General features: G+C 39.7%; 1 protein-coding gene across 1 annotated transcript in view; it reads left to right on the top strand.

Annotated features, from left to right (window-relative positions):
• dcc (DCC netrin 1 receptor) overlaps positions 1 to 27,739 on the top strand; it is a 276,917-nt gene that overhangs the window by 90,470 nt on the left and 158,708 nt on the right. The window contains exon 2 of the mRNA XM_066659309.1: positions 4,815 to 5,138. Within this exon, the coding sequence (XP_066515406.1) occupies positions 4,815 to 5,138 (324 nt within the window). The remainder of the gene's footprint in view (positions 1 to 4,814; positions 5,139 to 27,739) is intronic.

The raw sequence follows: 27,739 nt of genomic DNA, 5'->3' as shown, positions 1-27,739 counted from the left end.
GTGTGTGTGTGTGGAATAGCAGGTTAATACAAGGAGGGGTCCACAGTGATGAAGTTGTCTAGATAAGCTGAAGGTAAAGGGGCAGGACAGAGTGACAGTGTGTGTGTGTGTGTGTGTGTGTGTGTGTGTGTGTGTGTGCGTGCGTATGTGTGTGCGCAGGAGAGTGGCAGTGTGTTGAGCACAAAGATCGATAAGGGAGCGGAACGGAGCCGTAGCCATGGTGACACAGCCCATAATGAAGAGATAAAAGAGATGAGATGATATCAAAGGGCAGATGCAGCAAAGAAGCTGATGACTTCATAACAATTGCCCACGCACACACACACACACACACACACACACCTGGACCAAGAAGGTCATTCAGACCTCAGCAGGTAACACTTTGTAACACTTTGGTGCTCTCTATTCTGAACATTTTATAACAGCATCATGTGGTAGAGAGTGTAATATCACATCTGTAAACATGCTTTAATTACCAGCGTTAAACTTCATTCAACAAAAGCATGTGATATTAGAACTCATTCATTCATTCATTATCTGTATTCATTATCCAGTTCAGGGTCGCGGTGGGTCCAGAACCAACCTGGAATCATTGGGCGCAAGGCAGGAACACACCCTATAATGTTTAGCCTTCAATTGAGGTTAGACATTATATGATTATTATGACTGTTCAGAAACAGGATTCCATTTCTGTTTTCACATGACTTCCACTCTGAGAGATATCATAAATATTTCCTGCAGCTGTAGTGAATACTTTTGCTTTTGACAAAAGCAAGCCAAAAATAAAATAAAATAAATAAATAAATGATAACACTATATTGTCCATTAAAAAAAAAAAAAAAAAAAGCTTTTGACTTCCCTCTGGTTTGTCTTAAAATGACCTTAGAATGACTTAACCCTAATGACCTGGCAATGACCACTAGGGGTGAGAATAAAAATGATATCCACAATAGTGTAGTATACTAGTATAATGTAATTGATATTGAAGCAATAGTACACACAGTTTTGAATTTTGAACACTGTTGAAATGGGATGCACTAGCCTCAGGACACTATACTCAATGCCAAGTGTTAGATAGACTGATACCACCCCCCAACAGCACTCCCCCCACAGCACTGGCCTGTTGAGCTGTAGAACTGTATTATCCAACACCTTTGGGATGATTCATAGTGTTGCAGGGGATTCAGAACTAATTCAACATCAGCACCTGACCTCACTGATATTCATGTGGCTGAATGCAATCCAGTCCTCAAAGAAATATTCCTGTGTCTAATAGTACACTAGCTTTTATGGGTCTTCTGATGAATGAATTGTGGTCAAAAGTATTAGGATCATATTACACACATAATGCAGGTCATAAGTAGCTAAGGTGAAGTAGTAATAATTAATAGCATTATTATTCATATTGTAATAATACAATGATGTAACACATTCTTACACACACACACACACACACACACACACACACACACACACTATACACAGCATGACATGTCCTGCCTTTAATCTCTCAGCACTTATTCAGGATTGTGTTACTAAGTCAGGGGTCATGCCCTTCCCATGGCAGTCCTGGACCAATCAGAATGCTCCAAAAATATGGATACCATGTCTCTCATGGTTGACTTTCTTTCTGCTTGGGACAGTGAAGCCTTTCACGGGTCTATACCTTTCGGCCTCGGACCACTCAGAGCCCCTGAGAACCACTCAGAGAACATCAAAGTGTTGTCTCTAACACTTTGATGTTTTGATTTTTTTTCTTATTACAGATCTATAATAAAATTATTACATTGTAATAGAGAATTGATGTTACAATTGATTATTTTTCTCTTAAAAGACAGTACCTTGTAGCACACACACACACACACACACACACACACACACACACACGCAGGGATCATTCTCTCTCTCTCTCTCTCTCTCTCTCTCTCTCTCTCTCTCTCTATGCATCTGATGGCTTGTCAGCGACTCGCTCTTTTCCCATGCTGCCTCAGACGCCCTGTCAGCGAATCACATTTAAAATCCGCCCCGTTGCCGGGAGAAACCGAAAAGCAGTTTTTTTTTTTTTTTCAATTACTTTCCTTTGCTGCTTGGTGGTGTCAAAGAAAGGACGCCGGGCACCCTGTCTCTCTCTCTCTCTCTCTCTCTCTCTCTCTCTCTCTCTCTCTCTCTCTCTCTCTCTCTCTCCCTTACCTCCATTTCCCCCCTCCTGGTGCTCTGGCCCTTTTTGTCTGGAACACCGTTACTGTTTTAACTTGCCATCCCACAGAGACGGAGCTGACGTCTGCTGGGACGCTCAGTGGAGGAGACATAAAGACTCTGCAGGTTTTTTTTTGTCTTTTTCCCATTGGACGGTTCTGGTTTTGAAAGTGGCTTCCCGGGAGTCACTTTTTGGGGGCGACACAAGTGAAAGTTCTGAAACTCATCCCCCTCTACTCTCGTCTCCTGAGCTCAAAAGCACAGGAGCGCCTCTGTAACGCGAGCAAAGCACCAGAAAAAGCCTTTGTCCCTCCGCCGCAGTGAAGTATCTCCACACGGCAGGTTAAGACAAAAGGAAGCGGGTGAAATTACCCAGCATTCCTTTCAGCTGCGCATTAGCATTTGAATCGCCACCTTCTGCTGCGTTCTTCCACTCTTTACTTTACTGTGGACTGGAGGAGAGAGAGTGAGAGAGTGTGTGTGTGTGTGTGAGAGAGAGAGAGAGAGAGAGAGAGAGAGAGAGAGAGACAGAGATGAAGACCAATCAGTGACAGGTGATTACCAAAGCTACATGCTTGACGTCCAAAGATTATTTGACACCTCTTAGATGAATGACTCCAGCTTCTATAGGCTTTATATATATCACAATCATTAGATGTCTCTTTACTTCCTGTTCATTCTTTTTTTTTTTTTTGGTTGTTTACCTTATTAAAAACATCCCTAGTCCTTATATTCTAGTCAGACCCTCCTGAAGACCTTGGTGGTCTATATCCTGTGTTATTTTCTCAAGGCTCGTAGTAAACCCTGTGCCTGGTGGTTGATCCAGGAACTTGGCCTGGCACATCTTTCTGATGCACAACATAAAGTTCATTATTTATTCAGAACAACCTCTGACTGTTTGTTTATAAGTGGGTGGGATTTATCTTATCCAGATAGACCCAGCGATGATGCAAAAGTGAAAAATGCCAGAGTACAATTCTGTATAAAGACACTGGGAGCTATCTGGGAGTGAACGCAGTTGCACTCCAGGGAAACTTCAAACACAAGCGATCTTGTTACACTCAAATCTGGAAAAAGAAAAACTTGTAAAAGGAGCAATCAGGCAAGTTTACCACCAAAAGGAACTAGCTAACGATATTCATTTATTTATTTATTTATTTATTCCCATCTCTTCATCTCCTGTGACTGCTTCCTCCTGATCAGGGAGGCACTGTGTGTGAAGACTACTGGGAATCATAGAGCAGGTCATCACAGGGCATCACCCAGTCACTCACACACGCTTGGTTTTCTTTGATTTTCTCCATCTCCAAGGTGAACGCTTGTGAAAGTGCAGTTTGTCTGATGGAGACAGTTTTAATTGGTCCAGTAGGTCTTGCGTGGCTGTTATGAGTTCCACGTTTTCTCAATCACTTAATAATGTTTCAAAACGTGTGTATCTTTAATATTAACTTTTCCTGTTTTGAGGCATATAGATTGTTTTATGCCCAATTATGTGGGAAATATCTCTTAATATGGAAATAGCTTGGACTTATTTGCCGTCCAGTACTGAGCCCTGCATTATATTCACCAATGGCTCTGAGGTAGAGAAGCATGTGTGTGGATGTCTGGCTTTGATTCGACTTGTGTAGCCACTAAACAGCGTTTAATGGGAATCCTTGCCCAAAGCGAAAGGCTTTTATCTTCACAGAGGCTGATGGAACTGGGCTAATGCTTCTTGTCAGAGTCTCAGGTGCAGAGGGTTTTGAAAAACTGAATGCAAATCCTGCCACAATGCCTTATTGTGTAACAAGACTGCTGATGAAACTGCTGGACTGGGCTCTGTCCGTCACAGTTAAGTTCTGCTAATCAGTTTGTATGGATCAGAAAGGCTGGACTGGATACTGGTGCTGTCAGAACAAAATTTTGTTCTCCATTTTGTTGTTTAATATTGTTATATTTATTCATGTCTTTTGAAAAAGCCAGCTGTCATTCCCAGTGAGTGAAAATTTAACAACACATGCTACATATCTGGAGTGAGTTGCTGTGATAGGCCACATGTATTGTCAGAACTAATCATTGTGTTTGATTGTGTCATAAGACATTTGCATTAAGTAGATACCATCTCAACTTGAGTTGGTGCTTGTTGCTTGACACCTGCCACCAGATTGTTGCTACAAATCGCCTGGTGTCATAAGAATCATTTTGTTGCCTTCTAGCTCTGGTCTATAAAGGGAAAGTTTCAAAACCAGCCCTGGAAATTCTGCATGGTTTGGTTAAGACTTCTGTCGTTTAGAGGTCAGTGCAAAAATTGAAAATAAAAGTGCAAAAATTTGAGTGCTGTTGGTCAAAATGAATGTGTGAATGAATGTGTGAATGAATGAATGAATGTTGGTTTAAATACTTGTGTTTAAATCGCTAGTGACCATTAGGATTTGTCAGACAGGATATTTCATTCCACAATAAAGGACAAGACATGAAGCATAGCAGCCAATCAGAAGAAAGGTCATTTGCTTTGCAAAGAAGAATAGTTTATTTAATTATAAGAGACAAAGTGAGAAATACAGAATGTGTCCTTGAAATCACGACTCACATTATCAAACCCAGAACTTACCCCCCTCTCCCCATTCTCTCTTCTCCAGATTCGGAGACCCCGAGGGGGTTTGTGGAGCTGCGTTTTGTGCTGGAACCCCAGGATGCGGTGACAGTGCGAGGTGGAACCCTGCAGCTGGACTGTGAGGCGCGGTCAGACCAGGGGCTGCCCATCATCTCCTGGAAGAAGGATGGTGTCTTGCTGAGCTCAGTGGTGGATGAGCGCAGGCAACTGCTGGCTAACGGCTCACTGCTGGTACAAAATGTTGTCCATTCACGGCACCACCGGCCAGACGAGGGTTCGTACCAGTGCCTGGCCACTCTGGAGGGAGTCGGGGCCATCGTTAGCCGCACGGCTAAGGTCACAGTGTCTGGTAAGTGTGGCTGTTGCTGTGCTACATAATTGCTTTGCAAAATGTTGATATTGTATCTCAAATTTTTGAAAAATTTTGAAAATGAAAAAAAAAGATTCACATTTTCTCAAAAGCTTTTAAGATTATTTTTTACAACAAATATTTTGTAAAAAATAATTTTATATACAATTTAATAAAATGTAATTATTATATTTTTCTCCTTTTTGATGCAGTAGTCTAAGTTACTGTTTCTTGAAACTAAACGTAAAAAACAAATTATGATATTTATTTAAGGTATTTTACTATTTTGAAATACTACAAAATTTTCTTTTGCAAAAGAATTTTAACACAGTTATTTCTAAGAACATGTGCATATTTAGATTTTTTGTCTGAACCTTTGGTTAGACTAACACACCTCTGTTCTTGTTCATTTCATTTTGACTTGGTCAGTTTTTAGACAATATTTTTGAGAGTTACATGTGTTCCAAAGATTAACATTTTAATTCTAAAGCACAAACACAGTTTTCAAGACAAACATTTCAGCTGCACATTGTTAAATCTCCTCGAGACAATGACTCCAATTTTTAAACGTTCATACACTATGAACGCTTAATGATTCCTCGTTGAGCAAACCCATTAAAACCGACGCCACTTTTCTTATTTCTTGTACAGTAGTGAGACACTCTCCTTTTGGGTCTCTTGAGATTTGAGACAAAGCTATGGGATGCCTCAAACCACAGGGACTTGTGAAACTTAAGCACTAATGCAGCACGAAACATAACCCCACAAAGAGTTGCCTGACTGCACAAGAAAACCGGAGATCATTTTGGAGAACTGTGGAAAGATTAAGTAATTTAGTTAACCATCTAATGATAAAGATTGCATAAGAAAGAACCTTCAGAAGGAGGGCTAACATGTCCAATTATAAGTGTAAGAGAGTTCAGCAGAGGCTAAGCTAATTTGTTGATGGTAATGACATAACCATTGGTATCTGTGAGTCTAAGAGGTTATTTTTGTTTCACTTATTTCAAGTGCTGGGCAAGCTGGGTCTTCATTCATAAAGCAGAGTACCTCTGTTCATTGTCAGTAAACTTGTTGACTGTTTTACGATGTCTCAAGTAAATATATCTTTTTTAAAAATGTAGCTTAATATTATTATTTAAGTGAAAGTAAGATTTGGAAGCATTTTTGTTTCTGTTTTTGTTACTGTAGCCAAGGCAATGTTTGGTTAAGTGTGATTTAAGATCTGAATGCTATGAACCTCCAATTACATTTCCCAGTTAGATGCCCGTAAGAAATGGTCATCATGCTTTTCTTCCATTAACAGAGAAAAACGTTAGTCCGTCTGGCCACAAAGGTACATCTGGACCCTGAAATGATCCTCAGCATGTTGCTGCCTTCCACACCCCTGTCCTGCTGTGATTGGGACTAACACTAAAGTGGCTTTCACTAGAGGAAGCAGACACCATCTTGGCTCTTGGGAGCGCGGCAGACTGAATGAATTATCAAAATAAGACCCTAGTGCCAACAAAAAATAAAAGTGTCCAGTCTCTGCATCAGGTCAAGACTAGGGTGTGAAATTGAGTAGGTATCAGTCTAGAAGTCTGTGGTTATTAATCCACAGAAGGGATTGCCTATGAGGGGGGAAAAAGAGGTGGGTGCTATGCTTAGGGGTTTATGTGCTTGGAACGAAGAGTCTAAGATAGCGCTAATGCATTTCCGTCTCAAGGAGGTGGAGAAGTGGGGCCAGTTTATAACCCCAACTCTGCTTTGAACCGATAGGCTAACCTCTTGGCATGGTTGTGGATGTGGTTATCACGGGGCATTAAGCCGAAAGTGACATTCATTGGCTTCTTTAAAGCCTTGCCAATTGGCAGTCTGGTGGAGGCCATGTTTTAAGCGGATGATCTGGAGAGTGAGACCAGATTGAGGGGACAGTTGGGCAATTTTCTGGCTAAAAAAAAAAGTCTCATTTTGGACATTTTTTTGGTAATCTGTTGGGGAGAGAGAGAGAGAGAGAGAGAGAGAGAGAGAGAGAGAGAGAGAGAGAGAGAGAGAGAGAGAGAGAGAGAGAGAGAATTTACCGCCAGGACATACTAAACTTGAAAAGGTTGCACCAGAAATTCCAAACCACACAAGTGGGCCATTTTCAATTCCAGTTCCCTCTGAGCTCATGTCTACCCACACCCCAGCCTCTTTTAGAAAGTGCGGAGCCAGACTGAAGGTCAGAGATAAAGCCTTCACTTAAATTGTCTTCCGAACAGTTCTCCGACATGAGGAAAGAAAAGTCCAGAGGGTAATTTCCCACCGACTCTTTAGCCATTCTTTAAGTGACGGGTGACAAAGAGCAGCCATGATAACATTTGCGGCTGCATTAGTGCATTAGTTTTACACTGATGTCTGGTGAATGTGACTCATGGATGGTAGTGCTTGACAATAAACATCCCAGGTCTGTTCCCACAATTCAAAGATTTTTGCCTATTCTATTTCCAATTGCTTCCTCATTTCCTCAAAAGTCTCTGTATCCAAGGAAGAGGAATAGCCATGGGACCTCACAGGATCCTAAATTGTCCTGTCTGTTTATAATATGCATAGTTTTGGTGCTAAAATCTGACGAACACATTTATATTCAAACTGCTGTATATAACTTAAATTTTGATCAAAGTACTTACTGAAAGATTCACTGGAAATATGTAATCTAAACAATTACTACATATTATTTTCTTGGACCACTGGGATCCCTTGTGTGCTTTGAACATCCTTATATTTGGTCAGTTCTATTTAAAACGGGATTAATCCCAGGTTGGGAAATCCAATATTGGTGCTAACACAAAACAGGAAACAACATATAGCCCTTTTTCACCAACAGGGAATGGGTTTGGTTGGCTAACATAAATTGGTTGCTGAACCAAAAACATTCCCAAAAGACAACCAAGGAGTAGTAGTATCTTCAGCACAAACTGTGACAATGTCCATGGGTTTGTTAAGTTAAAGAAGCTCCAAAAAAGGGAAGAGGGCCTCAAATAAAGTGATAACCCTCAGTGGAACTGTATACAATCTTTTACAGTGTGTTATACAAATAAATAAAAGGAACTAAAACAGGAAAGTGCTCTGTTTTCATGTGTTCTGGGGCTGTAGAAACATGAAGCATGTTTGCTACTTTTCTCTGCTGTTCATGGGCTCAGTAGAATGGCTGAGGACTCTGCAAAATGTACACGTGTATCATATCTCACTAGGATCTGACCTTGCTGTAAACAGTGGATTAGAGTCCTGACTCTAACCATTTATCTTTGGCTCTGGTGGTGAATTTAACCACAGTGACGCTGGAACCGAGCACCCCTCAACCCCTTTTCAGTGTCTGTAGTTTGATGGGCAAAAATACTTATTCTTGGGAGCCCTGGAGCAGGAGATGTCTTACTCGTTGCCTTATGTGTTCTTGTGTCATCTTTATGAATCATCCACTTTTGTTCCTATGACTGAAAACTCTGGGAATGGCATTAGTCAAATCTTTAGAGAAATGACACCAGCAACAAAAAAGTCCTTGTCTCTAACACTAGGGGACTAACATGGGGTCATAGCTTAATCACAATGTCTTTGTACCCAGAACCTCTCTGGCCAAAGAGAACAGCACTTCTCGAGCCAAAATGTCAACTTGGAAGGTCACATTGGTGACTTATCTGCACCTATAGCTTTTGAGTTGCCAGCAAAGTAGCTTAATCCCACCTTCCTCAAGGGGAATGGACTCAGGGGCTGGCTAATATAAGCTGCTTTACTCAGGAACATCAGCAAAACAGCAATAACAGCTGCAGGTGTGAGGGTCCGGCATGTGATTTGATTCTAGCTGCTGCCATAAGAGATAGTGGAAGCTGATATTTTTAGCAGGTTTTGCAGGGAAAAGACTAAAGCAGAGGTGTACTTGACCTCCCCTTTGGCAGTGAGGGTGGGGGCTTGTTTGTTCTTTTGGCTTCTAAATTGTCAAAAAGACCCCCCCCCCCATCCCCCCAGACACACAAACACATAGACACACACACACTTGCTCTTATTCAGGAAATGAAGCCGAGGCACAAAGCACAAATAAATCAGATTACAAGCACCTAGCATTCAGTGCCTCTACCTACGCACTGGTGTAAACCAGTTACCATCATGAAAAGGTCTCCAGACGTCTCCTAAACGTGGAAACATTTTCATTTGAGGACGCGTCGATGAAAAGCAGCAAGCAGTTTGGTGGCTTAATTAACAGCTGCAGTGCCTGGAGGTGCCTTGCCTCCAGGCTGGTGACAAATGAACAGAGAATCCTCAATAAATGAGTGGAAAAACATAACAAGTGCACCAACTTTAAAAGTTGCAGAGTACAATTGTGCAATTACCTTCATAGCATGGTCTGTGGCAAGCATCAAAACTGAAAAGCCCCTTTTTATGTTTTCACAAATATAAATTGTTTCATGAACCAGAAAAGTTAGTTCCCAACTGGAATCAAAGAAGAGAAGGTTCCTCATCAAATACAGCACAGTGAGTCTTATGGCACAGTGGAGCTGGATGCGGTCATCTACAGCCTGCTGTAAATAAATAAAAGAAAATAAAACAGGAAAATGCTCTGTTTGTGTGTTTTTTCTGGTGCTGTGTTTAGCATGACACAAGGTGCATTGGTTATTATCTCCGCTGTTCAATAGTTCAGTAGGATGTCTTGAAATTCTGCAAAATGTACACATGTGCATCATATCTCACCAGCAACTCCCCAAATTGATGAAACATGCCCCTTCACTGGAGACCACCAAGGTTCCTAGAATCCAGTTCAAAAACCAGACTTGAGTTCTTTTGGTGTAAGAGTTATGAGCACACCTTGATGGCTGAGGTGCCAAAAAGAAATGAAGATCTGTCTGTGAGGAGTGTGGTGTGTTCTCCCTGTGTCCCTGTGTGTTCCAGGTGCTCTGCTTTCCTCCCACAGTCCAAAAACAAATGTTGGTAGGTGGATTGTCTGTGTGAATTTATTCACAGATGTGAATATGTAAAATTTTCCAACAGTTCAAGTGATTTCTAGAACCTATGCTACACTTATACTGTTTGCCTCTTTGTCACTTCTTTGTACATTTGAGACATTTACTGTGAAAATATAAAAAGCTAATGGCTCCTTGGTTTTATTCAAACAGCATTTAAATTTGAACACTAAACCAAAGACAATTAGCATGAATCGATGGCAATTTAGCAAGTAAAGACCATGTGAGTGTTGCAACAACCTCTATCCAATCAAAGGCTTCATAATCAAACCCTTGAACTGAACAAGCGAATGGAAACACAGAGGTCCCAGAAGAGGCAATTATGTCCAGCGCCTCCTAGGGATTTGGAGGGGCTACTAATTACGCAGAATGTTATGTGCTCACTAAAGATCCTCTGGGTTTAACTAGGACTAAGGCAGATAGCACAGATGAGATGGTGCGTGAAAAAATGATCAGGTGCTATTCCTTTCATTGTTTGTTTATTTGTTTGTGTTTATATCTTGGCATCGAAAAGCAGGAAATAAATCCTTGCCTTGATCCGAATAGCACTCACACCTTGGCAACGAGAGGCTGTTTTTTTTTCTGTTTATAAGAATAAGACTAAAATTGAAACAATTTGTTGATATTATTTTGTCTGTAATTAATCTGTGTATAATAACTAATCTCAATGCACAAATGTACATGCAAAAAGTACTTTACAAAAATGGCTATACCCTTGATGCCTCTGAATTCCCTTATTCACATTCGAAAAGCCATTATCTGATGGAATCTGGAGCAGGCATTTGGCGCTCCAGGTGGTGTTGCTGCCACATAGCTCCAGGCTCTTGGAGTCCTCGGTTTGATCCTAACCTTGGGTCACTGTCTGTGAGGAGTGTGGTGTGGTCTCCCTGTGTCTGTGTGGGTTTTCTTTGGTTAGATGTGACATTGTTCACAGGTGTGAGTGTGTGACTGACTGGATGAGTTTATGATGACTCAGATGGACTGGTAGGGTGGCATGGGAGGCACAGCAGGTAGTGTTGCAGTCACACAGCTCCAGGGATCTGGAGGTTGTGGGTTCGAGTCCTGCATGGGTGACTGTCTGTGAAGAGTTTAGTGTGTTTCCTTCTGCTGAATCTTTCATTTATGCTAAAATGCATTCCATTTTGTGGAGTGATGTGGAGAGGGGAAGGGGAATGCTACAAACCCAGAGAGTAGACTCCTGCTCATGGGTTGCCATGGAACTGACAAGTATCCAATTTAGTTTAAGTTGTCTAGAAATGTAAAAAAAAAAAAATCTCATAATATTCCTGCAATTGTATTGTGGAGATGTAATATATTATTATTTTTTTAAATATTTAAAATGGCTTCCTTCAGATATCATTTTTTACACTGTGCTACTGTATGTATTTCCTCAGGCTTCATTTCTGTAGATGGGTGGTGGGGATGTGACACACTGTCTCACTGTATAGTGATGTATAGGGTGGAGAGTTCTTAGAGAGGGAGAGAGAGTGATGGCCCAGCACACAAACGGATGAGAGAAAGCTGCTGACAGTGACAGAGCTAGCCAGTGGAAGAGTGACAGCAGCAGAGAAATGGACAAAAAGCAGAAGGACAGGGAGATGGAGAGATGGGGGTGTCTAGAGTGTGATGGAAGATGAGTGCAGACTTGCCTGTGGTGTGAAAGAGAGAGAGATGGTCTTATAAGGAAAGTCACATACAGTATTTTGCTATAAGTTTTGCATTTTCCAAGATTTCCATTTTGCAAATGTGTTAATGTTTGTGTCTATGGTGTCACAACCACGGGCACATTTGCATATCATCCCTCTGTCAACTAACAACAATTTAGCCCCAGAAATTTCTGTTAAGGTGTTGGGAAATTTAGTGAAAACTTCTACAGGAAACCTTTTTAAAGTCACTGAAAGCAAAATGTAGGGATTCTAACGAGTGTTGTGCTGTTCATGGCTTTTTTTTGGGAAATAAATGGATTCGTGCTGTATTTTAAGGAATCCAGACTGAGAAATATGTGCCTGATTTCAGTTCTGTGTCAACATTTTGTATGACAGCTCAGGTACAATACAGGACAGCCAATCAGAGAAGAGCTCATTTGCATGGAGCAGTTTTAAAGGTGTAGTAGCGCAGCCTGTTTTGTGCTGGAAAATAGGCAGGGTCTGTTTAGTCTGTTTTTTCATTGTTTCTTGGATGAGAAATGGCCAGTTATCGGTGGATGTCTAGGAATCAAATGGAGCGCAAGGTAACAGGTAGAATACAGGCATTTCTTGATTTTGTGTGTGTGTGTGTATGTGCATGTGTGTGTGTGTGTGTATGTTTGTGTGTGTGTGTGTATGAAGTGTGTAAGCTTGAAGAGGAAGCATTTATCAAAGCCCATCTTAGAGAGGATCAAACAGAGTGAGTGAGCAGACAGACAGTAACCTGTCGGAAAGTTCACCCACACAAAGCTGTTAACAAAGGCCAAGAGCAAGAGAAACAACTCTGGTGTATTTTCTGTAGAAAGAAAATGCTGTAAATAGATTCCTTTCTGAAAGAGTAAGAACAGACTCTTCTCGCTCACCTCTCTGTAGCCTCCTGTCCTTGGTTACTCTCTGTCTGCTCTAAAGTGGCTCGGTTGAAGTCGTGTAGCTCCGGCAGGTAAAGGCAGACAAATGGCTAATGTTCTCTCCTGTGATGGACAAGGGCTGGATGTGAGGTGATGTGATGTGAGAAATGCAGATTGTGGAAGAATAGCAAACATTCCCCTTTGGGTCATTCAAGGGCAAAGCAGCCCCTTAACCACAGCAGCCAGAAGTCCATTGAATCTGGGCTTCCTTAAAAAATGAATTCCTTAAAAACTATACAGAACCCATCTCTTCACAATGCAAAGAACCCTTTAATCAAGCAAAGGTTCAGGGTTCTATGTAGGACCATTTTCTTTATTGAAGAACCCTCGTATAACCATAATTTATGGGTGTTCCTGTGTCATTTATAATAAATACCAAGTAGCTACAGCTCTACTGGTACTACAGATTTGTAGTAACTGTGTAATTCAGAGAAATGATCAAGCTTTTCCTGATAGTTACTAAACTGTATTTGGGGTAGTAGACTTTTTTTTTTTTTTTTTGACAGCTCACAAAAATGAATTTAATCATCTTGTATACGTGTGTCACCAAACTTTTGAATGTGTGCATAATTTCTCTCTCTCTCTCTCTCTCTCTCTCTCTCTCTCTCTCTCTCTCTCTCTCTCTCACACACACACACACACACACACACACACACGTTTCTGGCACCTAGTTTCTCAGCCATAGACAGTAATCCTGTTTCCTCCCTGTGCTGTGATTCGTGTGACCCTGTGAGGGGCACCATGTTGGCACTGAGCTTAAATCTTTCTCTCTACCACTTTTTCCCCCCACCACTTCCTTCACTTACAGCTCATGTCTTCTTTCTTTCCTGCTGTGAATGATGGCACCTCACTGGTGACTGTCTCCTCCGTCTTTACACAAAGACGAGACACTGTCTCTGTCTGACTGGGACGTTCTATCACAGACAGACAGACACACGGATACTAGACAGTATGAATATTTCAGGGCTATGGGGTGTGTGCAACTGTAAGTACATTTTTGGTTTTGTATTTTACTCCATGTGAGGAACAGATGTCCAAGATTTACAAGGAATGCATACATGGTGTGAGGACATTTTGTTAAGACTGTTACTTTTAAAATATTCTAATGAGAAAATGTCACTTAAGTGCTTCTTTGTTTTCATTCCTTTTAAGATCTGTCTGCTGTCACGTGAAGTGAATGACTGAGCCGTTGTTCATATACGGGATCCAACTGGTGCTGCAACAAAAACACACACCAGAGAAACACAGTTGCATGTGCTGAAAAACTATGAAATGACTGCTCGTATACTCATTACTATCTTTCTCAAATAAAATGATGGAATCCATTTTCAAGAGGTTTGGGGTGAATTTTGGTTTCTGGTGTGAACAGGTAGTGTTAAGTGTGATAATGGCATGTTGTTTGCCATTGTGAGTAACTAGCATTTAGTCAGTTTTAGTATTTCCTATTTGTGATAGCCAATCAAAAATAGTGCAACTGGCAAAATTTGTGGCTGTCTACTGAAATATTTTGACAGCTCCTCTGCAGAGGGAACATCTGAGGTTGAAGTTAGTCATCTGCTGAAGAATCGCTATCTTGGAAAGGAACTAAATGTTCCAGAAAAGTCCCAGGGACTCTAAGATATTCCTTTAAAAAAGATTTGACTTGGTTCTACATTAATTCCACAGAGGGAGGCATATCAAACGTGGGCCATGATCAAGTCTGAGATGTGTTTTGTAAGTTTTCCCTTTCTCAGAGAGATGCGTGCCTTTCGAAAGTCAGAAGCCGTGAAAAATAAGTGTTGGCACGGCACTCTGGTGAAGGCTAGCCCTTGTTTGTGAAGCTTTTAGCGTCCTTAGCAAATGTAAACAAGCTCTCTCTGAGCTGTTATTCAGGCTCAGATCAGACATGGTCCGGGGGTCCATAAGCATTCCCTTTGTTCACAAGCTGGGACCCACAGAGAAGGAAAAAGTGTGAGAGAAAAAAAGGAAAACACTTGTAAATATGGATGACTCTTTTCTTGATTTGAAGATTGCCTGTTTGGAACACTCTCACTCTCTCACCTCTCTCCCTTTCTCTCTCTCTCTTTCTCTTTATCCTCTTTCATCTACCTCACTTCCCTCTCTTTTCTGGCTTTTTTCTTTTGAGTCTGTGTTTTACACATTTATCCCCCAGTTAACATTTAATGATGATACGTTAAAATGTTTGCAATCTTCAAAATTTCTAAGTTAGCAGGGTTTTAGTCTCACATTGCCAGGCTCTCTAGGAAGAGTCTGGTGCCTTTCGGCACATACCGTGGCCAAGTAGCACCTTCTACTACAGGAAAAGTAATTTGACTGACACACACAAGGACCAATCACAAGTTTAATATTTAGGCATGATGTGTAGATAGAGTTGATTCACAATGGACTAATACCAGAACCATTACACATCAATGCACTGAAGTAGGTATACACGGATGTACAGAGAGCGAATCAGAATGCAACTGACAATGAAGCCAGATTACTGCACTGAAAATATTAGAATCTCTGTCAACCTGTGGGCGGAGTGTCTGTGGCTGAGACTAGCAGTGTTTTAGGGGTGGATGTTATTTACAGACCCTCCTTCATGGCTTCTGTCTCTGTCTCAGACATTAATGGATATGCCTGTCTTTGTGTGATATTACTAGGTCCTTCAGTAGATCTGCTGCTGTTTCTACCCAGTGTTAACTCTACTGCAAAAGGCAAAACCAAAGCTAATGATGCTATTAATGAGTGCACATGAATGACTACTAGCTAATACTACATAGATGTCATGGTGCTAATGTTGATGCTAACGTCTTTGTGGAATAAGTTTATTTAATCCTTTAACTCCATCTATATGTCACTATACTCCTAAGAATGATTCACTAAACATTTGCCAATGCTAACGTTAAGCAACATGATACAAGACAGTTGCTATTTGCAGCTGTTCATTAACTGAGGTATCCATGTTATTTCAATACCATACACAATCTCTTGCTACTTATCTTAGCCTAGCCTATAACATCTGGTAAAATTGCTAAAGTTTCTAGCAGTTAATTACTGGCAAAGGATTGGTTACACTCTGGTGTATTTTAAAAATAATTATATTAAAAAATGACCTAAGCAAATGCTACCAAACACACATACATAAACACATATACAAACAGTTTCTTCCCCTCTCACATGAGATTGGTGTGGTCTTTCAAGTGTAACTGAGAACAGTGTGTGTAGAAGTTGTTCAGACCCAATTATCTTGTGTTCTGACATGCTTGGCCTCAGTCTGAAGCTGGTATTATCTGCTAAAGTGAACTATCAACAAGTCTGTTGGCTTTAGATCAGAATAGTAGCACTGTGTGAGTCATATTGACAGCTAATGGGAAGTTCTCTCTTTTCTGGAGATGCCTCTGGCGTAGGCCTTGTCTCAGTACATGTGCAAGAGCTTGCTGCTTTGGTCTGTTTATGTTGAAATGCTGGATATTCTTTTGCAGTTATTGGAAAACTTGCAATACATTGATATCATTAGTTGGAGGGTTAGTTCTGACTCTCAAACATCACCCCGTCTCATCATAAAGTATTGACTAGCAGCTAACTCAGTTCCACTGTTTCCGCAGTTTATGTTTTAGGTTGTTAGTAGGTACAGTTATGTATTAGTCTTGGGGAAGAGTACACATCTGGACTTGGGAAGGCTACTGCTGGAGCTTCAAGGGGACATTTAGTGTGTTTTTATCTCTGTAGCTAGTCCGTACATATTGTGCATATTGTATTATTCAAAGTCATTGCAATGCAATCTGTTCACACTCAAATGCCCAGCATGGATTTTGCTAATAAACCTTCTACAGTTGGGAATTTGCAACATTAATGAAGCAAAAAAGACTGTCCAGTTAATTTAGAAGTGCTGACCCATGTTGCCCTATGCCCTAGCCCTACCATCTGCCTTTACCACTCACCCTTGACCTTGAATGCTTCTTACAAACCTACTCCCTTGTTCATCTTCCAGAAGGTCATGGGTTTCCTAATCAATTACCAGAATCAGAGAGCTCACATCATGCTGTCCCTGGAGAGATCCGTCCATCTTTACTAGCCTCTGACCAAGCCAGGCTTTGTATACTGATAGACGTTCTTTTACAGCCACTCGGTTTATATAGATTTAGCAAATCAGCACTGATCGTACAATAACTACACATCATAACAAATCATAAAACTGAAATTTCATCAATATCTGGGCACCTGTTGCTTTGGAAAACACAACAGTGTTGGAAACACAACTGTTAGTATTCTCCTTCAAGCATGTTGAGCTGTCAAATAATATTTTTAGTATCAGGTTGTAAAGAAGCAGTGACTGTGTGTTGTTGAAGAAGCATGTGCTAACCTTCATCATCCAAGCTCAGTAACATCATCTAATTGAAGAACATAGCAATTAAAAAAGTTTGGTAAGAGTGAATTCCTGCTGTGAAATCATTTTTTTTTCATTTTGCATATATTGATGTTTTTAAAAAACTATTAATTAAGAGGGGGACACATGATCTTAACTTTATGCTAAAATTACTACATGTTTATGTACCGAAATGCTTGAAATCTTAAGATTGGACACCATTGTCCCCGGCTTGTTTTGGTCAAAAAACAACTTGGCACTGTGAAAAAGATTTCATAGAGCCTCCTGTGCTACATGTAGTGTACTATAATATTTCAGAATGATGGCATTCACTGTAAGAATATTATATTACCGTAGGCAATCATAGAGGTATATATTTTCTTAAGGTGAAAAGAAATGGTTGGGCTTCAGGATATGGATGAAATGTAGTCTTACTGGGCAACTGCAGTGCCATTTGGAAATTAATTCTGGTCTAGACTTGTGCTAAATATAGGTATAGGGAGCTGTATAAAGGAGTTTTGTGATTAAGGTCTTTATTACATCATCCTCCCTGTAACAAATTTGTGCTGTTGCTGTGGACAGGAATAGAAAAGCTGATAATTTGCAAAGGGTCAAAACAGGGTTTCAAAGGTCACAATAAGTCACTAATTAGTGTGACATGCTGCTGTGGTTGTTGGCTGAATGACAGCATTAACACATAAGGGCTTGAGTGCGCAATGAATGGTAATTAAGGTGGTGAAAGAAGCCTGACTAGAAATATTACTGACTCATGAAACATGGAATCATGTGTATTCTTATTATTATGGTGTACGCATTACTTTAATGTACATGTAATCTGATATCATTGTTTATATATAGGTTTTCTTTTTTGTACATAGAGGTGATTTAACAAGAAAAGACAGGGAATATTTAATAATTAAATTATTAAAAAAACAGTGTTTAACATTTCCAATAAAATAATAATAATAATAATAATAATAATAATAATAATAATAATAATGATAAATTACAGTCACATCTTACATTCAACATAATTTGCTTACAAAAACAGCACAAAGAACAAAGACATGTTATAAAAAAAAATTAGTACAGAAGAGCACAGACAGTAGCAGTGAGATCAGAGTGGCAGTGGCACTAAACAGCAGGGGTTAACTATGAACCCTATGCATATAGCTATTAAAGATACAAATACACAATGAAGATTTATTTAAGCTTTTTAGTTTATATTTGTTAATCTAATGCATTATTATTTGATGTGAAACAAAAAAAAAAAAAAACCCTTGAAAACCTATAAATCAATAATAGGAATATGTTTTTGCTGATGACTCAGTTTTCTGCCCAGAGACAGCGTGAGATGACGTCATTTGAGTCAAAACGAAACTGAAAGTAAACGCCGTCTGTTTGTTCCTTCGCAGCGTCGTCTTTTTTGATAATAGGGATTATAATTACACCATTTCATGACGAATATGACACACAAATTTTGAAGGAGCACCTTGGTTTTTAGGTGTTTTTTCACACTGGATTACTCCCAGAGGCTTCACAGCACCGCAATGAGAGCGCTATTTTTAGAAACGGTAGGATCTGCGCTTTCTAACGGTATACGGAGCTCACAGACGCATTCAGACATTCAAGACTTACAAAGCTGGTTATATAAGGTGTGTTCTACCCCGCTCATTGCGGGGTTAGAGTTGTTTGGGTTAAAAACAGGCTTCTAAACTAACAGTCATGGTAAGTACTGGCACAGATAGGAGACTGCAATCTGTGTAACGGCCACCATGAAAACACGCTCCCTCAGTCAACATAAGCAGCATCTAGCACTAGTGATAGCAGGTAGCCACCTGCCGAGCAGGCTCCCTCAAGTGACATTAGCAGCATATGACAGCAGTGAGTTCATACTTTTCTTCATCTTAATAAGGACTACTTGACAGGTCCACATGCTTTCAGACTTATAGAATTTTACCCTGCAGAACTGCTAAGCAATATATATTTTAGATGTTCTTTCAATAGCAAAAACAGTGGTGCTAGTTTCAGTATGTCTCTCAGTAGGTGCTCATTTCCTAGGTGGTAATTTCTATAACTGGATTTCCCACTAATGAACCTTAAATGAATACGACCCTCTTGTTTTGCTCAGGTTCTCGCCCCAGTGTACTCAGGGTTTAAATCAGAGACACGTAACACGTATGTGCCTGCACTTGGGCACGATAAGCAAATGCAAATGTGAAGACAGGGAGTGTGTAAATATTCAATTTTGTGCTGATTGTATTTGCGCCATCACCACAAATACATCTGCTCATGGCTGTATAATTAAAGCAGGCCTGGGCTCTGTTAATTAGAGGTTGTTGGGTGCGAGTGGTGGGGGTGAGGGGGTTGGGAGGGCTGCAGTTGTTGTATCAGCCAGGAGAGCTAAGAGGTGTATGCAGTTAAAGCTGTAATGAGAAATTTCCGAACAAAGTGCCAGCCCCTGCGACAATGTCTTCTCAAATGGCACTTCAAATAACCCCATTAAATTTCAGATGGCTCTCAGAAGGAAAAGGACGTGGTGGGGGGTATTAAAAGCTCCAAATGGTTTGTTTCCATATTTATTGCATGTAAACACTCAAGTCAAAACCCCTTCTAATCTGACTTACTGTGGACTCTGATCTTAGCTCTGATATCTAAAGATTTTTTTTCTCTTTGAGAATCTGTGTGTATATAAAATCAATCAAAAGCCAAAGTCCCTCCTAATATGAAGTTCAATGTGCTCTATGTTGTAATACCCTGGAAAATATGTTTCAAATGCAGTATATTGTAAGTCAGAAATGTAGTTAATTAGATTTACAGTGGACTCTGAAATCTGTTCCTTTTGGGAAAAAACGCTGCACTCATGGTGCAGCTCTGAAATCAAAAAATATGAATCTGTTTACATTTGTATTACACTGCAGGTAAATACCCCTCACATCTGACATTTAAAAATAATCTAAACACAGCTCAGATTTCCACACACACACACACACACACACACACACACACACACACATATACATATACATATATATATATATATAATATACTGGGAACCATTTGAATACTGGCCTTACCTGCCAAGTAATGATTCACTGGCATGTTTTTAAGCTGTTGTTCCTGCTGCTGTTTTATTGACCAGTGCTGGCTTGTCTGCTTAAAAACAGGGGTCTCTAGTTGCAAATCATAATGGTTTGAAAGTACAGCTCTAAAACATAGCTCCCATCTAATGCAATACTTTGTAATCTTGTACATGTTTCACATTTTCACATTTAAGTCACTAAGAATGCTTTGATTTCAAATGCTACATTCTGGAGAAGCTATTTTTCACAGAGGCACTCATCTGCTTATGCAACAGCAGATCTAGCCCCTGGACCCGGAAAAACACCTGTAACTCAGAATTTGAACAGAGATAACCTATATAAGTGTTGTACAAACCGAGTATGCTCTTGGTAGATGATTGTTTCCCAACATCAAGCCTCATGTTGATTATGATCTCTTGAGATTACGGGATTCACAGGGTGCAAGGTATGCCTTCCCTTAAATGCAAAGCCATCCTGTTCCACCAGGTTGGAGTTCCCCTAACCAGTGTTCCCACTATTTATGTTCCATAGTTCCTTGGAGACTGAAGGCTGAGTCTGTGGTAGTATAAACTAATTTTATGAATATTAATACATTGTTTTACAGAAGGTTTTACCTTAAATGTATATTTTATATACACAAACATTGTTGATTTGTTACATAAGCTATTATATGGCAAAATAGTCCCCATTGTTAAAGCTGTGTAGTCATATTTTCGAGCCTTTTGTTGCCTCTTGTCCCATAATTTTGTACCAAAAAAGATCTAAATGAAATGGTAAAATTTCTCACTTTCAACATCTGATCTGAATTCTATGTTGTATTGTAAATTAAATATGGGTCTATGAGATTTGCAAATCATTGCAATCTGGTTTTATTTATGTTTATTTACATTTTAGACCATGTCCTGACTATTTTGGAATTGGTGTTGTACAAAAAGGAACACCTCAGAAATTTTTGGACATTCCTATGTTATTATTTGTTGTGATTTACAGTTGTTTTATGACCACTAATTGAGATCCCATTTACACTCTCTGTAATTAACTGGAAGAAAAATCACAGAAACCATCTTGTGTCTGGTGTGGGGAATGATACACAACAGCCAATTCTGAGAATGGTTCATTTTGTACAATATTGATGAATCCACATAAGAGCAGGCAGCTTACTTGTGACTGTGTTGGTCTCTTTTGCCTTGGATTTAAAGAATGTATTATCTTCAACCAAACTTTTGCCATGTACAGTTATAGTTAATCAAGACAGACCAGTAGCTAGTGTGCATTAGCAAGCCCTGAAATTATTCTTGTCAGAAACACATGCTAGGAAAAATGCAGTGGAAGATCTCTAAAGCCTCTTTTACAGGAGCTTCTGACAGCGCTGATGTCAGGAAATGATTATGCCGGGTCCACACTGACATATTCTCCCTCCTTTTTTTTTTTTATTGGTCTTGCGAGCTCTTTACTGTTCCATGTTAAAAGTGCTGCCAAAACATGTTTAGCTTGCATAAATGGCACAGAGGCTTCCAGAAGCTTACCTATTTATTCCAGTGTCATTCAGGGACAGCAAAATGGCAATGGTGACAAACCGTGTTTCTGTGTTTTCTTGCAGAAAAAGACTAAGTAAATTGAGGCTTCTAGATCTTCTCATTCTAATTCAAAGCATTCTCCTTCCACCCTCCTATGAATTGTATTGCTGAACATGGCAAATGTCTGCGTTGGCTGGAATTTACGAGCTCTGGGTAATGATTAGAGAGATGGGGTGAGAGAGACAGAGAGATAAAGAAAAGAAAAGAGAGAGAGAGAGAGAGAGAGGGAGATTTACATCTCGCAGCCCTCAGCGACCCCATACCTCCACTAATGCCCTTCATCATCGCCTCTGCCTTCAGCAGCCAGTCTGTTATGTTAATCGTTTTTGTCTGCGTTCAGCAGAAAAGGCAGCAATGTGCTGAGCCAGAGAGAAAAAGAGAGCGAGGGAGTGAAGGGGAAAGATAAAGTCGCTAAAGTCCTGGAACACTGGTGTCACACCTGCTTGCTGTAATGTTCAACACAGTTGGAAAATATAGATTTCTGCCCCTCAGCGAAGGTCAAGACCTACCGAAGTGGAGCTGGAATTGTGATAAAATTGTGAAAATAGTCCAAGGCTATTCTACCCGGGTTCAGCCCAAGTCCCAGTCTCAACAATATCTCCAAAAAATAACACATAATTACTCTTACAAATAAACATGCTATATAATTGTCTCAGAGAAATGCCATAGAAGAGCCATTTTAAGGTTATGTGTCAGCGATGGCATTAAACAAGAAGGGAACTGCACAATTTCTACGATTTTGGAGCTTATGCTGTATTCCATTTGAGCTCTGATATCGGAATTGTCAAGTTCCAAGTTTCCAAATTTCAACTAGAGCATCTGTCCATAAGATGGGTTTCCTACTTGGAAAGTAGAGGGAGCCACATCAACCCAAATTCAGAACCCAACATATTCAGCTGCCCAGATATCAACAGTGTGTAAAATGTGTGGTGTTTCGATGTGTAAAATATCACAAAATGCACTAATATCATCTTGGTTTGCTCACAACACTAATTGTGAACAAGCTAACAATGAAAAACTAGGGCATATGGTTTTCTGAATGACTTACAGGAACACGGTCAGCTTCTGTGTGACATCATTCCCAGCTCCGACATCCGACTTAGAGGGGAAATAGAAGGCAGCAGTAGTGTTAGGTTGAAGGTTAAATTCATGGACATGTTTAGGGTAAGGTTTATGGGACGTTTTGAAGCTGATTGTTCTCACTGAACTTACTAGAAAGTCACAGGAACATAAACAAATATAAATAGCACATATTTATGAATACAAACTATATTTAGTAAACACTGTACACATTCTGGGAACAATTTGTACAAGGCTGCCTGTAGCTAGCTACAAATGTTTGATGTTGAACAGCTAGTTTTGAACCCATATTTGAAGCTTGATTCGATGTTTAATCCTCTACCTTGTGGGCTTTCTTTAGTTTAGCTTTCTCTCTTTGGCAGTGCCCACGTTTCAGTCTAAGCAGTTCTTCCCTCAACACAACATGCAAACGCTTGTCCTCATTAAAATTAAAAGCAGCTGTTGGTTTCGGTATATTTTCATCTTTGTTTCTCCTGTCTGCCTCTCTCTCTCTCTCTCTCTCTCTCTCTCTCTCTCTCTATCTCTATCTCTATCTCTCTCTCTCTCTCTCTCTCTCTCTCTCTCTCTCGCTATCTCTGTCTCTGTCTTCTCCCTCACTCCGTTTTGGAGCTGTAGAGAGCTCTCCAGGTCCAGTGCTCCATTTTTCTCTCTGCTGCTAATTTGATTCAGGAGCACTTTTAGTTCATTTGCATGCGGACACCTACTAAATCAGGGCAACCTAATGAAGTTGTGGGAACACACAACTGAATTTCCTCCCACACACACCCAGGAGGACTCACCTCACACCAGCGAGATGCAGAGATTTCCACTGCGCTTGAAATATTAAGACAAATGCGATTGGTTTTCCTGTCGTAGGTGTGGAGTGCTGGGTGGCCAAGAGAGGTGGGTCTGTAAAAGTACTCCACCATTTTCAAATTAAGAAAACAATACACTATACCAAGAAAAGTAAAAACAACAACAACAACAACAAAAAAAAAAACATGGCCATATGTTGATATCCTCAGCGTGGGCTTGAAAAAATGAATAAGAAAAGTACAGCTCTGCAGATGGTGACAGAAGGCGTGCATTTTACAGAGGTCGAAAAACTATATTCTGCTTAGTGTTGTGCCATGGGATTGCGAGAACAGTTGTTTTGTCCAGGACACAACCTGAATAGATGGCATTCAACTTTAATATATGGGACACACACTCTCAGCCAGGTGGGTTATATCCATACACTTCAAAGCTAAGATGCCTTTTCAGTATGTTAAAAACACATTTGTTTCTTAACCATCTATTTTTTTAAGCAGAAGAATATATGATTCAATAGAGAAGACATATTTCTTAGACAATGAATTTTACCCAGTTTTCCACTGACATCAGCTGCTGTCGACAAGCCATTCAAATCATGCTTCTTTCGAGCTACAGCTATGAGGCTAATGTTGCTAACAAACAATGAAAGTCAGTAGGCACACAAATAGCCTTCCTTGGTAAGGATTGGTAAGAACCATTTTCCTTGGCACATTTTTGTAGCACTACACAAGATGTTACTATAGAATCTGTCGTAGTGTCAGAAGGCAGGGTGTTATGTGTAGGATAAGCTACTGTTTGAGATTAAGTGGCAAATATGATGAGTCTGTTCAATTTTACTTACAATTACAAAGCTTACTGATGTGTTTTGGAGTGTATATATGAAGATTTTAGCATGTATTTACAAATACTAATTAGGTAATTATACACTCCTACTGTTTGATAGCAATGTTAGCACTGGTGCTAAACTAATGAAGCTAATTATGGAATTAAACAAGTCTTATCCAATTAGCAGCACAATATGTAAGTGGCAAACAAAGTTTAGTTTTTCAATAAAATATTCAATTATTCAGTATCAGTTATATTATAGGCTGTGAAAAATATTGCCTTGTTGTTTTCCAATCAGTCAGAACACAGTGGCTAATTAGCCTTATCTGTACTTTGTTAAGTTTCACATGATTTTAAGCTCTGACTAGATGCCAGCTGTATTGTTTCCTAAGGTCTGCCTTCTAATCTCTTCTCTATCTAATTACCATGTTGTACTATTATATTTTATAACATTATTACCCAGATAGGTTTACATACCGTCAGTATGCTGTTAAGCTAACACTTCTTCTAATTTACCTTTTTTTTATTTGTTGGCATGTTCCCATTTTTCTTTCCACAGAATTGTAGGGATGGTACCGCCACTGTAGTTTTTGTAGTGAATTTTATTTCAATTCAATATTAATATACATTATGGTCTGTTAATTAGGTAGTTATTTTTCACACATTTTATACACTCTCAAGCTAACTTTTTGAATATTGCTGTTTTAACACATTGGACTATTAACCTTGACTGGACCAAGAGTCCAGATATATATACTGTGTAGTGCATGTAATTTAAATTCAGTGTGTTTACACAGACACTTCACATTTAAGCTAACAAAAAAGTTAAATTAAAAAAAAAATCAAATTAGTCATCTCTGTTACTAAGAAATAATTAGCTTATTAGCACTGACTTTAGAAGATGGACATATGCTATCATACTGATCATAATGTTATATTATAATTTTGTTGTTGGAACCAAACTGTTTTGGAACCATCTGCAAAATGGTGCAACATTAAAATCCAAATTCATCACCAAATATTCCAGCAACAGCTAAACACCTCATACATGTCACTAATTTATTTACTACTTTAATTAAGGTAGTCTGATATCTGATATTTTTGTAATTTAATTTTGGAATGATCCCATTGATCCATTGGTCAATTGGGATGTAAACAGCACTTGAATTTAAATTATGGAACAATACAAAATTTCAAAAATGAAAGTGTGGGATTTTGTTCTGACAATGATGAATAGTTGTTCTCATTTAGCCAACTCTGTTTGTCGTTAAGCTGTCTTGGCTAATTGTCCATCACAATTTGGAACCATGACTTCTGAGAAAAACCAATGCGCTCTAGTGGCTGATAGAATCTGTTTCATATCCACGTCCACTCTGGTCAAAAGAGACATCAACTGTTAGCATGCTAACAAAAAGCTACATGATAAAGCCCAGGCTCTGTGAGATGTCTTTTATGATGGATGCTCAGTTGATCTGAAAGGCGTATGATGGAGGTCTCTGTGGCTGTGTGATTGACAGCTGGGATAGCAGCATCCAGGTGGTTTTGGACAGATGAGAAGGTAATTACAGGTTTCAGGCTAAGAGACTGCTACTGTAGTGTGGTATTCTTTATCATGTGAATTTGATTAGGAATTTTATTGAAATAGTGTAATAGTGTGGTAGTATTTATCCTTGAGTGTCTACCAAATTAAGTAAATATATGTCCTATTTTCTGTAATATCCAAGTGTCCAGATGTTTTGTATTAAAATTAATTTTCTTACAGATAGAATGTGCAATTATTTTCACATAGAAAAATAATAATGATCCAAGAGTATTCACTGTTTTGCACTCACCTATAAATATCGTCTCTTTTAGAAGTGCAAATAGCTGCTCTCACTGCTTTCAGGTCTCCCGTGATAGAATTTTTTAAGCATGTGCTCTGTAGCTCAAGAAAACCTATGATTGAGTGATTCATACTTTTATTTTGTAATGTAATAAAGAATTGATTGGGTGTCCATCTTGACCAAGGTCAGACGTTGCTTGGTTAGTGAGAATGTGACTTTGTTGTTTGTTTGATAGACATTGTTTACATGGAAGGTATTTTATTTTCCATCAGTGTTGATTATCTTGAAAGGGTGGAGTTGTATTTTGAGGGTCGACATCATTATGATGGAACTTTAATCAGTTTTTATTTAATAGTAGGTCTGTCCTCATTGTCCTCTCATCTCTAATTTCTTACTCTCGCTCTCCACACCTTTTAATTGAGGAGTTTGAGGCCGCTCAACAATGTCCTCTTTCCTGGTGGTGTCCTTGTGTTTTGTGTGCCGTGAGACTCAGTGTGTTTATATTGAAGACGTAAAGATTCACTTTTTCAGGTTTGGTTTGTTGTCGTGAGGTTGAGGTTCGATTTGTTTTTCATGACGTTGTCTCAGAGCAATGATGATGAAAGACACCGACTGGTTCATCTCCAACTATTTCAGTGTGGGTGTGTCCTAGTCAGAAGTCCCGCCCTCTCACTGTACTTTACTGTGATAGGCTGCACCAAGAAGCCTAGCTTTGAGGTAGGACTGATAGTTAGAAAGTACAATTTCAACTCCAACTCAAACACTCCTAAAACATATTTAGTGTCAGAATTATGTTCCTTAGTTTGGTGCTGATGATGCTAAGCTAACATTAGAAATTGCTACACAGCCTTTTGAGAGCTTGCATCCATTGGCTGTCTGTCTCTCGGTGGGCAGGATGTTCCTCATCTCCCCATCACTTACTGGCATTTGTTAACTGGCAAAAAACAGAATAGAGAAGTGAGAACAGACAGTGAACACACAAACACACACTGGTGAGGAATTCTTCACACACACTAGGGGCACAATAACGGAGCAGTGGGTTGCCAACCAACTCAGTACCTCAGATCCCATCTGAGAATTGAACCAGAGACCCTCATGTTTCAACCTCACTTGTCTAACTTTAAGGCAATGGCTGTCCCCAAAGTGGAGCTTTAGTGACTTAGTCTTCCCATGTATCTTGACTATGTAATAGTATAAAATATCTTCCCAGGCTCGGTGTGAGTGTGTGTTTGAGATGCTGGGTGAAAATGTATGAGTTGTGTGTATTATGGATGTATTCTGTGTGTTTTCAATTTCAAAGTGTGTTGTAAGTAAGATGAGTGTGTGCATAAGCTAATGAGCTCATTGTCCGTATGTCAAGGTGTGTATGTGTGTATACATGTGTGTACATGCTTTCTGGCACATATTGCGCAGGGAACATCAGTGTGTGTGTGTGTGTGTGTGTGTGTGTGTGTGTGTGTTTGTGATTTTTCCTCTTCGGGCCACAGATTAAACATAGGGTGTG

This window comes from Hoplias malabaricus, chromosome 2 (assembly GCF_029633855.1).
Source record: "Hoplias malabaricus isolate fHopMal1 chromosome 2, fHopMal1.hap1, whole genome shotgun sequence".
NCBI classification, from domain to species: Eukaryota; Metazoa; Chordata; class Actinopteri; order Characiformes; family Erythrinidae; genus Hoplias; species Hoplias malabaricus.
This window is presented reverse-complemented; position numbering and strand designations above follow the sequence as displayed.